Source organism: Salvelinus fontinalis, chromosome 4 (genome assembly GCF_029448725.1).
Source record: "Salvelinus fontinalis isolate EN_2023a chromosome 4, ASM2944872v1, whole genome shotgun sequence".
Classification (NCBI taxonomy): domain Eukaryota; kingdom Metazoa; phylum Chordata; class Actinopteri; order Salmoniformes; family Salmonidae; genus Salvelinus; species Salvelinus fontinalis.
Window position 1 is genome coordinate 4,495,711 of NC_074668.1, and position 17,351 is coordinate 4,513,061.

At 44.1% G+C, this 17,351-nt stretch overlaps 1 protein-coding gene across 1 annotated transcript in view; it reads left to right on the forward strand.

Moving 5' to 3' along the window:
* Nucleotides 1–1,989: 1,989 nt before the first annotated feature.
* Nucleotides 1,990–17,351, forward strand: part of npr3 (natriuretic peptide receptor 3) — a 63,930-nt gene continuing 48,568 nt past the window's right edge. Inside the window, exon 1 of the mRNA XM_055918644.1 lies at nucleotides 1,990–3,007. Coding sequence (XP_055774619.1) covers nucleotides 2,338–3,007 — 670 coding nt within the window. The 5' untranslated portion in view covers nucleotides 1,990–2,337. The remainder of the gene's footprint in view (nucleotides 3,008–17,351) is intronic.

Consider the following 17,351-nt stretch of genomic DNA (forward strand, 5'->3'; position numbering starts at 1 on the left):
AACCTTTTATTTAACTAGGCAAGTCAGTTAAGAACAAATTCTTATTTACAATGACGGCCTATCAAAAGGCCTACTGCGGGGACGAGGGCCTGGGATTAAATATAAAGTAAATGAAATAAAAATATAGGACAAAACACACATCACGACAAGAGAGACACCACAACACTACATAAAGAGAGACCTAAGACATAGCACGGCAACAACACATGAAAACACAGCATGGTAGCAACACTTGGAATGAAGTGACCTCTATCTCCAAGTATACGTGAAAGTTAGTTCCCTAAGAGTGTTGTACCAGTCCCTGTAGAGACCTACACACCAGATGCTGTGTCTTTATTTGATGATCCTGTTGTTGCAGGAAATGCAAACATGTAGTGTATTAAAGGTTTATAAAGGATTCTAAAGTTTGTAATTTCCAAAAATGTAAGACTTGATTTGCCCTACCGAAAAAATGATCAAACCCATATAATAATTCATATTTCTTGTTGTTGCCAAATTATTTTTCTGCTGTGAGAAACTGGGTCAAAGTAATATGCAGCATCTGTAGCTATAGGACGTTGTACAATTAAACAACAAGGTGTCCTGTCAGTTAAGCAGAATGACTCCAGCAGCTTCAAATTGCACCCATTGGTGTAATCGGGATAAGGGGAGTGTCTAAAGAAATCACAGACGAGAGACCCAACGTTACCTCAAAACTCCTGTCATTATTATAATGAGACTTGTGGAGAACGTGTCCCCCGTTACATGTCAATGAATTACGCCAGCCACAAAACCAAGTGGCCCATTTAAACGTGTCATGAATGAGAGGTTGTTACTCATACGTCTAGGGAACTGGTTAGGTGACTCATTTGCAGGAGCGACATTTAATGGGGCATGAGAAATATACCTGGGATGATCTCTTCTCCTTATATTAACATCCAACATTTGGTACTCAACTGTTGATCTCTATCCAACACAGGAGTTTTTTATTTAACTAGGGCAAGTCAGTTAAGAACAAATTCTTATTTTACAATGACTGCTTACTCCGGGCAAACCCGGACAATGCCGGGCCAATTGTACACCGCCCTATGGGACTCCCAATCACAGACGGTTGTGATACAGCTTGGAATCAAACCAGGGTCTGTAGTGATGCAGTGCCTTAGGCCACCGCGCCACTCGGAAGACACCATTGTTTCCCAATAGACCAACACAAATCAGTAAGCTAGGTTTACTAGGTACAGTCTATTGTTATTAAACAGATATTGTTCTGCTTAAAATCGTCTGAACAATATAGGCATATCTATAGTGAACCCTCCTCAATAGGTCTACTTCTTTACTATAGAACAGTCTATGTTGGCTGTGGCCACTAGGTGGCAGTCTACAGCAGGGTTTTTTCCCCTCTCCCATGCAGAGTATCCTCATGCTGCACTAGAGGTTGATCTTTCATCCTGGCTGCTGTAGTTCACTTTGGGAACAATCAGCACGCTTCTAATACTGGGTATGTTTAGACGGTGTTTCTGAAAGCAAAATGAATCGAAATGTGGATCTGTATAATGTTCTGTAGGTCTATTCAGGTGCAGTATGCTTGAAAGGTAACTTGATCAGGTAAGTTAAAGGTGTTTAGGCTATTAATACAAGCTATATAGGCGCTACACTGTACTACACGGTATATTATATTGTATTGTGTAGCTCAAAACGGCTTAGACTCGTGTTTGTTTTTAAAATAGCAAAAGTAAAAAAAATCTTGAAACTTATCACTACAGTTTCGTTTATCTTTCTGTTTGAATTTAAAAATAATAATAATTGCACACCGTTTATTGTATATGAGGCAATGCATCCCAGTGCATTCAGTCTCTGCAAATGTGGCAAAACGAACAATTATTTTCTCTAATTTAAAAAAAAAAGAGAGAAAAAATAAGGACCTGTAGCTTTAAGAAAGAGGTGTGTTGTACAGGGATGACGCAGGAATAATAATGAAAAGATGCTTCAAAATTCCTCCCCCTCCAGCCAGCGTGTGTGGTAGCTGTCTGGGCAGTTACCGTATTTAAACAAGAGGAATGACCAGAGAAACAGGAGAATTAGTTAGCAAAACTCAGGGGATTCTTCCATCAGTTGAGGAGGTTGCAGGAGACTCTCTGTGCAGGATCATACACTTCATACATTTAGAATTTTTATTTCATTCATTCAAAGAAAAAGGTTATTTAATTTAGATTATTTATTTTGGAAGACTCCACATTGGAATTTGCAATTTACCTGTGTACTCGGAAAGTCTGCGGCTCCGGGGACGCAGTTGACTTGGAGAGAGAGATATACATTTATTAATGATTATAGACAAAGCATAACTTTTAAAGTTGCATCATGCCATGTTACATTTCAGTGTGTTTGTACATTTGGCTGGGGTTGTTACCTGGTCGGACAAGTGCAACAGTGATTGAGGACATCGAAGTATTGGTGATGTTGCCAAAAAACAACTCTTATATTTTCTCAATAGCAAGAGTGGCCCCGGCAATAGAGTATGCAAAACAGAGGTTGAAAATCGGAGGCGGTGTGTATTCCGGACTTAATTTCAATTTACGCTATGCGGATTCTAACTGTGGCAATGATGCGCTCTTCTCCCTGGTGGACCGCTCCTGCGAGAAGAAGCCGGACTTGGTTCTCGGTCCGGTGTGTGAATACGCTGCGGCGCCGGTTGTAAGGATGGCTTCTCACTGGAACATCCCGGTAATATCGACAGGTGCTCTTGCCAGCGGGTTTAGTGACAAGGAGAAAGAATATTCTCACCTGACCCGAATCTCCCCGTCTTACCTAAAAATGGCAGAAACATTCTCGGCGATGTTCCATCACTTCAACTGGAAAGACGCGCTGCTGATCTTCGATGACGACAAAGAGGAGAGAAATTGTTACTTCACTCTGGAAGGGGTGCACCTCAAACTCATGGAGCAATATCATACAGTCCACATAGCGATCAACACTAAAGAAGAGGGCCTGAACGCAGATGACATCATCAACTACATCTACGAGAGTGAAGGTAGGCTACTTGTACTGAGAAAAGCCTCTACACTGTCCCATTGTATAGCGTAAATGTCAGAAATGTTTAACTGTAGCCCCATCTACTAATACTGCCACTCAATATACTTATTGCACTTAAAATGTTCGCGTTCGTGTGCTTTATTGAAGAAAGTGTTCACACCCCTTGACTTTTTCCACATTTTGTTGTGTTACCGCCTGAATATAACGTTTATGAAAATTAGATTTTGTGTCACTGGCCTACACACACTACCCCATTAGGTCAAGTTTTACAAATTAATAAAAAATGAAAAGCTGAAATGTCTTGAGTCAGCAAGTATTCAACCTCTTTGCTTAGACAAACCTAAATAAGTTCAGAAGTACAAATGTGCTTAACAAGTCACATAATAAGTTGCATGGACTCACTCCGTGTTCAATAATAGTGTTTAACATGATTTATGAATGACTACCTCATCTCTGTACTCCACACATACAATAATCTGTAAAACCCCTCAGTCAAGCGGTGAATTCCAAACACAGATTTAACCGCAAAGACCAGGGAGGTTTCCCAATGCTCTTCACAAAGAAGGGGCAACTATTGGTAGAGGAGCAAAAAAAAATAAACGAAAGCAGACATTGAATATCCCTTTGAGCATGGTGAAGTTATTAATTACACTTTGGATGGTGCATCAATACACCCAGTCACTACAAAGATACAGGTGTCCTTTCTAACTCAGTTGCCGGGATTTCACCATGAGGCCAATGGTAATTTTAAAACAGTTACAGAGTTTAATGGCTGTGTTAGGAGAAAACTGAGGATGGTCCCGTGTGGCTCAGTTGGTAGAGCATGGCGCTTGCAACGCCAGGGTTGTGAGGTCGTTTCCCACGGGTGGCCAGTACAAAAAAGTATGATTGTCTGTACTGTAAGTCGCGCTGGATAAGAGCGTCTGCTAAATGACTTAAATGTAAATGTAAATGTGGATCAACAGCATTGTAGTTACTCCACAATAAGAACCTAAATGACAGAGTGAAGAGAAGGAAGCCTGTACAGAATACAAATATTGGCTAAATATAGGCTACAGTACTGGGCCTACTCAAACCCATGATGGTTCCATTCTTGCTATTATTGAATTACTTCATGATTTAGCTTCCTTCCCAGTACTGTGTGGAGAGTGGCCTTTGTCTTAGGACATTGGTGCTGTGAGGAGAGCGTAATCTCCCTCCCTCCCTACCCCTCACAGAGGGGTGAGATGGGTCTTCCCTCTTTTCCCTCCCTCCCTCCCTCCCTCCCTCCCTCCCTCCCTCCCTCCCTCCCTCCCTCCCTCCCTCCCTCCCTCCCTCCCTCCCTCCCTCCCTCCCTCCCTCCCTCCCTCCCTCCCTCCCTCCCTCCCTCCCTCCCTCCCTCCCTCCCTCCCTCCCTCCCTCCCTCCCTCCCTCCCTCCCTCCCTCCTGCTCTGTGTGTTGTCACAGAGGGGTGCAACGCTGCAACACTTCATGCGCCTAACTAACACCCCCCCTCCCCCACACCCACCCACATACATACATACATACATACATACATACATACATACATACATACATACATACATACATACATACACACATACATACACACATACATACAGTTGAAATCGGAAGTTTACATACACTGAGGTTGGAGTCATTAAAACTCATTTTTCAACCACTTCACAAATTTCTTGTTAACAAACTATAGTTTTGGCAAGTCGGTTAGGAAATCTACTTTGTGCATGATACAAGTCATTTTTCCAGCAATTGTTTACAGACAGATTATTTCACTTATAATTCACTGTGTCACAATTCCAGTGGGTCAGAAGTTTACATACACTAAGTTGACTGTTCCTTTAAACAGCTTGGAAAATTCCAGAAAATGATGTCATGGCTTTAGACGCTTCTGATAGGCTAATTGTCATAATTTGAGTCAATTGGAGGTGTACCTGTGGATGTATTTCAAGGCCTACCTTCAAACTCAGTGCCTCATTGCTTGACATCATGAGAAAATCAAAAGAAATCAGCCAAAACCTCCACAAGTTTGGTTAATCTTTGGGAGCAATTTCCAAACACCTGAAAGTACCACGTTCATCTGTACAAACAATAGTACGCAAGTATAAACACCATGGGATCACGCAGCCGTCATACCACTCAGGAAGGAGACACGTTCTGTCTCCTAGTGATGAATGTACTTTGGTGCGAAAAGTGCAAATCAATCCCAGAACAACAGCAAAGGACCTTGTGAAGATGCATGAGGAAACAGGTACAAAAGTATCTATATCCACAGTAAAACGAGTCCTATATCGACATAACCTGAAAGGCCGCTCAACAACGAAGAAGCCACTGCTCCAAAACTGCCAATAAAAAGCCAGACTACGGTTTGCAACTGCACATGGTGACAAAGATTGTACTTTTTGGAGAAATGTCCTCTGGTCTGATGAAACAAAAATAGAACTGTTTGGCCATAATATTTGGAGGAAAAATTTGGGATGCTTGCAAGCCGAAGAACACCATCCCAACCATGAAGCACAGGGGTGGCAGCATCATGTTGTGGGGGTGCTTTGCTGCAGGAGGGACTGGTGCACTTCACAAAATAGATGGCATCACGAGGATGGAAAATTATGTGGATATATTGAAGCAACATCTCAAGACATCAGTCAGGAAGTTGAAGCTTGGTTGCAAATGGGTCTTCCGAATGGACAATGACCCCAAGCACACTTCCAAAGTTGTGGCAAAATGGCTTAAGGACAACAAAGTCAAGGTATTGGAGTGGCCATCACAAAGCTCTGACCTCAATCCTATAGAACATCTGTGGGCAGAACTGAAAATGCGTGTGCGAGCAAGGAGGCCTTTAAACTTGACTCAGTTACACCAGCTCTGTCAGGAGGAATGGGCCAAAATTCACAGTTCAAAAGTGCTAAACAAATAGTTATATTGACTACGTCCGTCCTAGCTCTCTAATGTCTTAATCGAAATTACGGATTGCCTCTTATCCGCTTGTCGTCCCGTTATGCCATAGTTTGTACATCTCAATTGTCATTAGAAACCACATTTGTTTAAGCAAGTCAGCCATATCAGCCATGTTTTTTTTTTAAAGGCAGCAAATGAGGCTGAATGAACAGTTTCCCTGCCAGACAAGGCTCCACTGATAGCCAGGTGTAGTGGTGGTAAGATGTTGGGACAGCTTTATGTAGTCCCTAACAGTTTGTGGGCACCGATTGTCACCGTTATAGTGCAATTAATGTATTGTTTAGTGTTGTGGCTTTGTTGGCATTATTTTCTTTTGCCCCACCAATATTTACATACTAGAATTTCCACTGAAGCTAACAGTCTGCACTTTAACCTCATAGTCATTGTATAATTTTAAATCCAAAGTGCTTGTGTATGAGCCAAAACAAAAAAAAACGTGTTCCAATACTGTTGGAGCTCACTGTACACACAAACATTCTATTTCTCTGCTGCCAATCCCATTATGCTGTGGTGAAACTCTCCCCCGTCACTCTTCGCCAAAGACAACACCTGCCCTCCTGTGCCCCTTGCCCGCCCGCCTGCTCCGCTCTCTCCCAATGGCAGCTCCCCTCAGGTCCGTCGGTGGCCGTGCCCACTGTTTTCTTTGGAACAGTCCAGGTGTCAAAGTATCTGCCTGCTGTCAAAACGATCCATTGTCTCTCCGCTACAGAGCTCTGGGAGATGGCCAGCCATTCCACCATCCTCTGTTCTGAAAAATAATCCCTATTCAGTCAGACCTCATTTCTTTGGCTCTGGGCAGAGGGATGGGTAGAAGGGTGGAGAGCTGGGTAGATAGGTGGATAGCTGGATGGTTGGACGGGCGGACGGTTCTATGTTGTCTTATCAGGGCTGTCCCGACAAAAAAATAATAATCTTGGTCGAACCAAGAGTCGTCTTTAACATTTTTAAATGTGTATTTTTCCATATATAGACATATCCTACGTGTTTTAATCAAATATACCGTTCAAAAGTTTATGGTTACTTAGAAATGTCCTTGTTTTTTAAAGAAAAGCAATTTTTTTTGTCCATTTAAAATAACATCAAATTGATCAGAAATACAGTGTAGATATTGTTAATGTTTTAAATGACTATTGTAGCTAGAAACGGATGATACATTTTTTTGGGGGGGGGAATATCCGCATAGGCGTACAGAGGCCCATTATCAGCAACCATCACTCCTGTGTTCCGATGGCACGTTGTGTTAGCTAATATAAGATAATCATTTTAAAAGGCTAACTGATCATTTAGAAAACCCTTTTGCAATTATGTTAGCACAGTTGAAAACTGTTGTTCTGATTTAAAGAAGCAATAAAACTGTCCTTCTTTAGACTAGCTGAGTATCTGGAGCATCAGCATTTGTGGGTTCGATTACAGGCTCAAAATGATCAGAAACAAAGCCCTTTCTTCTGAAACTCGTCAGTCTATTCTTGTTCTGAGAAATGAAGGCTATTCCATGCGAGAAATTGCCAAGAAACTGAAGATCTCGTACAACGCTGTGTACTACTCCCTTGACAGAACAGCGCAAACTGGCTCTAACCAGAATAGAAAGAGGTGTGGGAGGCCCCGGTGAATAACTAAGCAAGAGGACAAGTACATCAGAGTGTCTTTGCCTTGATGATAGCTTTGCACATTCTTGACATTCTCACAACCAGCTTCATGAGGTAGTCACCTGGAATGCATTTCAATTAACAGGTGTGCCTTGTTAAAAGTTAATTTGTGGAATTTCTTTCCTTCTTGATGCGTTTGAGCCAATCAGTTGTGTTGTTACAAGGTAGAGGTGGTATACAGAAGATAGCCCTATTTGGTAAAAGACCAAGTCCATATTATGGCAAGAACAGCTCAAATAAGCAAAGAGAAACAACAGTCCATCATTACTTTAAGACATGAAAGTCAGTCAATAGGGAACATTTCAAGAACTCTGAAAGTTTCTTCAAGTGCAGTCGCAAAAACCATCAGGCGCTAGGATGAAACTGGCTCTCATGAGGACCGCCACAGGACAAGAAGACCCAGAGTTATCTCTGCTGCAGAGGATACGTTCATTAGAGTTACCAGCCTCAGAAATTGCAGCACAAATAAAAGATTCACAGAGTTCAAGTAACAGACACATCTCAACATCAACTGTTCAGAGGAGACTGCGTGAATCAGGCCTTCATGGTCGGATTCATGGTCGGATTTCTGCAAAGAAACCACTACTAAAGGACACCAATAAGAAGAGACTTGCTTGGGCCAAGAAACATGAGCAATGGACATTAGACCGGTGGAAGTCTGTCCTTTGATCTGATGAGTCCAAAATGTGAGATTTTTGGTTCCAACCGCCGTGTCTTTGTGAGACGCGGTGTGGGTGAACGGATGATCTCCGCATTTGTATTTCCCATCATAAAGCATGGAGGAAGAGGTGTTATGGTGTGGGAGTGCATTCTGGCGACACTGTCTGTGATTTATTTCGATTTCAAGGCACATTTAACCAGCATGGCTACCACAGCATTCTGCAGCGATGCACCATCCCATCTGGTTGGCGCTTCGTGGGACTATCATTCATTTTTCAACAGGACAATGACCCAAAACACACCTCCAGGCTGTGTAAGGGACATTTGACCAAGAAAGAGAGTGATAGAGTGCTGCATCAGATGACCTGGCCTCCACAATCACTTGATCTCAATCCAAGTTATATGGCTTAGGATGAGTTGGACCGCAGAGTGAAGGAAAAGCAGCCAACAAGTGCTCAGCATATGTGGGAACTACTTCAAGACTATTGGAAAAGCATTCCAGGTGAAGCTCGTTGAGAGAATGCCAAGAGTGTGCAAAGCTGTCATCAAGGCAAAGGGTGGCTATTTGAAGAGTCTCAAATGTAAAATATTTGGATTTGTTTAACACTTTTTTTGGTTACTATATGATTCCATATGTGTTATTTCATAGTTTTAATGTCTTCAATATTATTCAACAATGTAGAAAATAGTTAAAATAAGAAAACCCTTGAATGAGTAGGTGTTCTAAAACTCTTGACTGGTAGTGTACAGCTGGCACTATCAAGTCTGTAGTCTGACTAGGATATACAGCTGGTACTATCAAGTCTGTAGCCTGACTCGGATATATAGCTGGTACTATCAAGTCTGTAGTCTGACTAGGGTTTACAGCTGTCATTATCAAGCCTGTAGTCTGTAGCCTGACTAGGATATACAGCTGGTACTATCAAGTCTATAGTCTGGCTAGGATATACAGCTGGCACTATCAAGTCTGTAGTCTGACTAGGATATACAGCTGGCACTATCAAGCCTGTAGTCTGACTAGGATATACAGCTGGCACTATCAAGTCTGTAGTCTGACTAGGATATACAGCTGGCACTATCAAGCCTGTAGTCTGACTAGGATATACAGCTGGCACTATCAAGCCTGTAGTCTGACTAGGATATACAGCTGGCACTATCAAGCCTGTAGTCTGAAGACTAAGATGTACCCAACTAGTAGCCTCATTGAGTTTCCTAAATGGGAAGCCTGGGGAAGTTCATGGCAGAACAAATTGTTAAATAGCTGTAAAATAAATAATAATAATAATTATAAGGTGCCCGTTGTAAATCCTTCACTCCTCGCAACACGTCAAACCAATCAAAAGCCTTTCTTTGGCGGAGCTCCAAAGTCGCTCACTAGATTAGTTTAGTATGTCTAACAGTGCGTGAGGATGGCCAGGAAGTTGGCCAAGAAGTTGGCCAGGAAGTCTCAGACCGAAAGCTCATCAGAATAGGTTGGTGTTGTAAGGTTCTGCTTTTCTTTTCTTAGTCAACCTTGTGCCCTGTTTCTTTGTGTTCTGGAACGTAGCCCTGTTTTTTTGTGTTCTGGAACGTAGCCCTGTTTTTTTGTGTTCTGGAACGTAGCCCTGTTTCTTTGTGTTCTTGAACGTAGCTCTGTTTCTTTGTGTTCTTGAACGTAGTCCTGTTTCTTTGTGTTCTGGAACGTAGTCCTGTTTCTTTGTGTTCTTGAACGTAGTCCTGTTTCTTTGTGTTCTGGAACGTATCCCTGTTTCTTTGTGTTCTGGAACGTAGCCCTGTTTCTTTGTGTTCTGGAACGTAGCCCTGTTTCTTTGTGTTCTGGAACATAGCGCTGTTTCTTTGTGTTCTGGAACGTAGCCCTGTTTCTTTGTGTTCTGGAACGTAGCCCTGTTTCTTTGCGTTCTGGAACGTAGCGCTGTTTCTTTGTGTTCTGGAACGTAGCCCTGTTTCTTTGTGTTCTGGAACGTAGCCCTGTTTCTTTGCGTTCTGGAACATAGCGCTGTTTCTTTGTGTTCTGGAACGTAGCCCTGTTTCTTTGTGTTCTGGAACATAGCGCTGTTTCTTTGTGTTCTTGAACGTAGTCCTGTTTCTTTGTGTTCTGGAACGCAGCCCTGTTTCTTTGTGTTCTTGAACGTAGTCCTGTTTCTTTGTGTTCTGGAACGTAGCCCTGTTTCTTTGTGTTCTGGAACGTAGCCCTGTTTCTTTGTGTTCTTGAACGTAGCCCTGTTTCTTTGTGTTCTGGAACGTAGCCCTGTTTCTTTGTGTTCTGGAACGTAGCCCTTTTTCTTTGTGTTCTGGAACGTAGCCCTGTTTCTTTGTGTTCTGGAACGTAGCCCTTTTTCTTTGTGTTCTGGAACGTAGCCCTGTTTCTTTGTGTTCTGGAACGTAGCCCTGTTTCTTTGTGTTCTGGAACGTAGTCCTGTTTCTTTGTGTTCTGGAACGTAGCGCTGTTTCTTTGTGTTCTGGAACGTAGCGCTGTTTCTTTGTGTTCTGGAACGTAGTCCTGTTTCTTTGTGTTCTGGAACGTAGCCCTGTTTCTTTGTGTTCCGGAACGTAGCCCTGTTTCTTTGTGTTCTGGAACGTAGCCCTGTTTCTTTGTGTTCTTGAACGTAGCCCTGTTTCTTTGTGTTCTGGAACGTAGCCCTGTTTCTTTGTGTTCTTGAACGTAGCCCTGTTTCTTTGTGTTCTGGAACGTAGCCCTGTTTCTTTGTGTTCTGGAACGTAGCCCTGTTTCTTTGTGTTCTGGAACGTAGCCTGAGGATTCAGTGCAGGTGTCCTCCCTGAGGATTCAGTGCAGGTGTCCTCCCTGAGGATTCAGTGCAGGTGTCCTCCGAGAGGATTCAGTGCAGGTGTCCTCCCCGAGGATTCAGTGCAGGTGTCCTCCCCGAGGATTCAGTGCAGGTGTCCTCCCCGAGGATTCAGTGCAGGTGTCCTCCCCGAGGATTCAGTGCAGGTATCCTCCCTGAGGATTCAGTGCAGGTGTCCTCCATGAGGATTCAGTGCAGGTGTCCTCCGAGAGGATTCAGTGCAGGTGTCCTCCGAGAGGATTCAGTGCAGGTGTCCTCCGAGAGGATTCAGTGCAGGTGTCCTCCGAGAGGATTCAGTGCAGGTGTATGCTGATGTTGTCTATAGAGAACCCTCCGTTTTTCCTCTGGGATTTCTTCCATTTTCTGCAATGTAGCAAACTAGCATACGGAACTACCTGGCATGTGGGGTAGAGTTCTTTGAATGTAACATCCAATGAACATTTTGCCCCCAGCGGACACTGTCATTAGTCTGAGGATTAGATACAGGAGATAGATAGCTAGGCTGTAACACTGTCATTAGTCTGAGGATTAGATACAGGAGATAGATAGCTAGGCTGTAACACTGTCATTAGTCTGAGGATTAGATACAGGAGATAGATAGCTAGGCTGTAACACTGTCATTAGTCTGAGGATTAGATACAGGAGATAGATAGCTAGGCTGTAACACTGTCATTAGTCTGAGGGGCGGCAGCGTAGCCTAGTGGTTAGAGCATTGGACTGGTTGCAAGTTCGAATCTTTCCTCCTCTCATCCACTACTCCACTCTCTCCTCCTCTTCTCCGCTACTCCACTCTCTCCTCCTCCACTCCTCCTCTCCTCCACTCCTTCTCTCCTCCTCCACTCCTTCTCTCCTCCTCCAGTACTCCACTCTCTCCACTCCTTCTCTCCTTCTTCTCTCCTCCTCCACTACTCCACTCTCTCCACTCCTTCTCTCCTCCACTACTCCTCCACTTCTTCTCTCCTCCTCCACTCCTCCACTCTCTTGTAACGCAGGCAGGCAGGCAGGCAGGCAGGCAGGCAGGCAGGCAGGCAGGCAGGCAGGCAGGCAGGCTGCGTTACAAGTTTGCACAACGTCGTTCCCCTATTTGCATAATTCCCTCACACAACACCATGTTTATAATGAGCCAAGGAGACACATGAAAACGTCCTGTGAGCCACGATAAGTAGGGCCCGTGTGTAGTGCCCCTTCTCTGCATTCCTGAGCTCAGTGCTCCCTACCTAGAGAGGGGAGAACAGACAGACGGACACAGACGGACACAGGCGGACACGCAGACAGACGGACACGCAGACAGACGGACACGCGCACGCAGACAGACGGACACGCGCACGCAGACAGACGGACACGCGCACGCAGACAGACAGACGGACACGCAGACAGACGGACACGCGCATGCAGACAGACAGACACCTGCATGCAGACAGACAGACACCTGCATGCAGACAGACAGACACCTGCATGCAGACAGACAGACAGACGGACACAGACAGACGGACGCGCATGCAGACAGACAGACGGACACGCAGACAGACGGACACCCGCATGCAGACAGACAGACACCTGCATGCAGACAGACAGACAGACGGACACAGACAGACACGCGCATGCAGACAGACAGACGGACACGCAGACAGACGGACACCCGCATGCAGACAGACAGACACCTGCATGCAGACAGACAGACACCTGCATGCAGACAGACAGACAGACGGACACAGACAGACACGCGCATGCAGACAGACAGACACAGACGGACACGCAGACAGACGGACACGCGCATGCAGACAGACAGACACCTGCATGCAGACAGACAGACAGACGGACACAGACAGACACGCGCATGCAGACAGACGGACACGCACATGCAGACAGACGGACACGCGCACGCAGACAGACAGACGGACACGCAGACAGACGGACACGCGCATGCAGACAGACACAGTGCTGGAATTGTTGTCTCTGTCCCAGTAATGAAACGGTGCAGTAATACTGTCAGCAGGACTGAGGTGAAGTGTGTCCCCTCTCTGGATGCTAGCCCCCTGACCGGCCCGGCGCTACAGTGACAGAAGAGGGGGAATATTTCAGCAGACTCTGGGTGTGTTCCAAATGGCCCCCCGATTCCCTATTTAGTGCACTACTTTGACCCTTATCCTTTTATATGGGGCCCTGGTCAAAATAGTGCACTATATAGGCGATAGGATGCTATTTTGGGGCTCAACCCTATTAACCACGGCTGGTCAACACTGGGACACTCTCAAGTTATTTCCAAACTTTTTCCAAATGCCCACTTGGCCTCTCCTCGTTGTTTGTTTGTTTGCCTGTTTTGTTGGGTTTTATTTTTAACCTCGCTCCATAGTAACCAGACAGGTTTTCTGTTGATATTTGGGTAAGGACTAGGGCCGCCGAGCCCTTCTCTGACTGTCCCCTACTGTATCTTACTGATGTACTGTGACTATTGCACAGGTTTTCTGTTGATATTTGGGGAAGGACTAGGGCCGCCCGAGCCCTTCTCTGACTGTCCCCTACTGTATCTTACTTATGTACTGTGACTATTGCCCAGGTTTTCTGTTGATATTTGGGGAAGGACTAGGGCCGCCGAGCCCTTCTCTGACTGTCCCCTACTGTATCTTACTTATGTACTGTGACTATTGCCCAGGTTTTCTGTTGATATTTGGGGAAGGACTAGGGCCGCCGAGCCCTTCTCTGACTGTCCCCTACTGTATCTTACTGATGTACTGTGACTATTGCACAGGTTTTCTGTTGATATTTGGGGAAGGACTAGGGCCGCCGAGCCCTTCTCTGACTGTCCCCTACTGTATCTTACTTATGTACTGTGACTATTGCACAGGTTTTCTGTTGATATTTGTTGGAGCTGGGAATACCTTCTCTACTGTACGCTGCTGTGAGCTGTTGTCCAAACGTGGCGTGTATTTCAACAAGATACAGTATCACAAATTCACTTCGGGAATCAGCTGTTTCAAATTCATTTCGGGAATCAGCTGTTTCAAATTCACTTCGGGAATCAGCTGTTTCAAATTCACTTCGGGAATCAGCTGTTTCAAATTCACTTCGGGAATCAGCTGTTTCAAATTCACTTCGGGAATCAGCTGTTTCAAATTCACTTCGGGAATTAGCTGAATCAAATTCACTTTAGAATCAGCTGATTCAAATTCACTTTAGAATCAGCTGTTTCAAATTCACTTCGGAATCAGCTGTTTTTACAGTGGAGATAAATGTCTTTGGGTGACGTGGTTAACTTGACACATTGTTACCTTAACTCTGTGAAACCGACTGGAAATGCTGATGTGTAAAACTGCAGCAGGGAGATAAAAACAATTGATGCCTACAACCATCACAGCTAGTAACAGTACTTAAAAGGAAATTATAACAACCAATCTATCATTATCGCATCAGTTCAGGCATATTATCTCCATGTGGATTTCTGACCATTTTTGCCCAGCTCTACGCCAAACACAAACAGATCTGGGACCAGCCTAAGGACAGGTATCCCCTGGCTGTGATGTGTAGTGTTGCCATTAACAGATCTGGGACCAGCCTAAGGACAGGTATCCCCTGGCTGTGATGTGTAGTGTTGCCAATAACAGATCTGGGACCAGCCTAAGGACAGGTATCCCCTGGCTGTGATGTGTAGTGTTGCCATTAACAGATCTGGGACCAGCCTAAGGACAGGTATCCCCTGGCTGTGATGTGTAGTGTTGCTATTAACAGATCTGGGACCAGCCTAAGGACAGGTATCCCCTGGCTGTGATGTGTAGTGTTTCCATTAACAGATCTGGGACCAGCCTAAGGACAGGTATCCCCTGGCTGTGATGTGTAGTGTTGATATTAACAGATATCAGCACCTAATACTATTGCAACTGTGCAGGAGGCTCATGCCTCTAGCTGTGACATCGGTTTCTCTTCATCACCTCGTTTTCCCGCTTGCTCAGCTTCTGATTGATTTTATTCGCTGTTGTCTGTGTCCAATAATGTTGGTACCCTGTTTTGTGTTGCTGCCATGTTGTTGTCATGCTGTGTTGCTATCATGTTGTTGTTATGTTGTGTTGCTACCATGCTGTGTTGCTATCATGTTGTTGTTATGTTGTGTTGCTACCATGCTGTGTTGCTATCATGTTGTGTTGCTACCATGTTGTTGTTATGTTGTGTTGCTACCATGTTGTTGTCATGTTGTGTTGCTACCATGCTGTGTTGTTGACATGTTGTGTTGCTACCATGTTGTGTTGCTACCATGTTGTTGTTATGTTGTGTTGCTACCATGTTGTTGTCATGTTGTGTTGCTACCATGTTGTGTTGTTGTCATGTTGTGTTGCTACCATGTTGTGTTGTTGACATGTTGTGTTGCTACCATGTTGTTGTTATGTTGTGTTGCTACCATGTTGTTGTTATGTTGTGTTGCTACCATGTTGTGTTGTTGTCATGTTGTGTTGCTACCATGTTGTTGTTATGTTGTGTTGCTACCATGTTGTTGTTATGTTGTGTTGCTACCATGTTGTTGTTATGTTGTGTTGCTACCATGTTGTGTTGTTGTCATGTTGTGTTGCTACCATGTTGTTGTTATGTTGTGTTGCTACCATGCTGTGTTGTTGACATGTTGTGTTGCTACCATGTTGTGTTGCTACCATGTTGTGTTTCTACCATGTTGTGTTGCTACCATGTTGTGTTGCTACCATGTTGTGTTGCTACCATGTTGTGTTGCTACCATGTTGTGTTTCTACCATGTTGTGTTGCTACCATGTTGTGTTTCTACCATGTTGTGTTGCTACCATGTTGTGTTGCTACCATGTTGTGTTGCTACCATGTTGTGTTGCTACCATGTTGTGTTGCTACCATTTTGTGTTACTACCATGTTGTGTTGCTACCATGTTGTGTTGCTACCATGTTGTGTTGCTACCATGTTGTGTTGCTACCATGCTGTGTTGTTATGTGTCGCTGCCTTGCTGTGTTGTCGTCTTTAGGTCTCTCTTTATGTAGTGTTGTCTCTCTTGTCGTGATGTGTGTGTGTTGTCCTAAATTCTTTATTTAATTTATTATTATTTTTAATTCCAGTTTTATTTTTAATCTTGCCTTTTGGTAGACCGTCATTCTTAATAAGAATATGTTCTTAACTGACTTGCCTAGTTAAATAAATGTTAATTAAATTTTAAGTAAAACATGTACACACAGAACAGGCAGCTGGTGGCACCTTAATTGAAGAGGACGGGCTCAAAGTAATGGCTGGAATGGAATGAATGGAACGGTATCAAACACATCGTTTCCATATGTTTGATACCATTCCAGTCACTCCATTCCACCTATTATAATGAGCCGTCCTCCCCTCACCAGCCTCCCGTGACACATAGTACATACATGGAAATAAATTAGTTCCACCTGTTGAAGTAAGGATGCATAATCAGAAAATAACCCCATACCTACTGCAAAATATGGTGGTGTATCTTTCTATGTAATGGGGTCAAAGGCATCATGAACTCTACCTGGTACCAGGACATTTTAGCCAGAAACCTGGTTGCCTCTGTTAGAGGCTGAAACTTGGCCGCACTACAGATCTTCCAGCAAGACGATAACCCCAAGCACACGTCAAAATCGACATTTTGCAACGGTCATCTCAAGTCTCCGGGACTTAAACCCCATTTGAAACACTTTGGTTTGAATTGAAGAGGCTCAGTCCATCAGAACAGATGAAGGATATCAACGATCTGGAATCAGATTCTGTTATAGAGGAACGGGTCTAAGATCCCTCCCAATGTGTTCTGGAATCAGATTCTGTTATAGAGGAACGGGTCTAAGATCCCTCCCAATGTGTTCTGGAATCAGATTCTGTTATAGAGGAACGGGTCTAAGATCCCTCCCGATGTGTTCTAGAATCAGATTCTGTTATAGAGGAACGGGTCTAAGATCCCTCCCAATGTGTTCTGGAATCAGATTCTGTTATAGAGGAACTGGTCTAAGATCCCTCCCAATGTGTTCTGGAATCAGATTCTGTTATAGAGGAACTGGTCTAAGATCCCTCCCAATGTGTTCTGGAATCAGATTCTGTTATAGAGGAACGGGTCTAAGATCCCTCCCAATGTGTTCTGGAATCAGATTCTGTTATAGAGGAACGGGTCTAAGATCCCTCCCAATGTGTTCTAGAATCAGATTCTGTTATAGAGGAACGGGTCTAAGATCCCTCCCAATGTGTTCTGGAATCAGATTCTGTTATAGAGGAACAGGTCTAAGATCCCTCCCAATGTGTTCTAGAATCTCATAAAACATTCTAGAA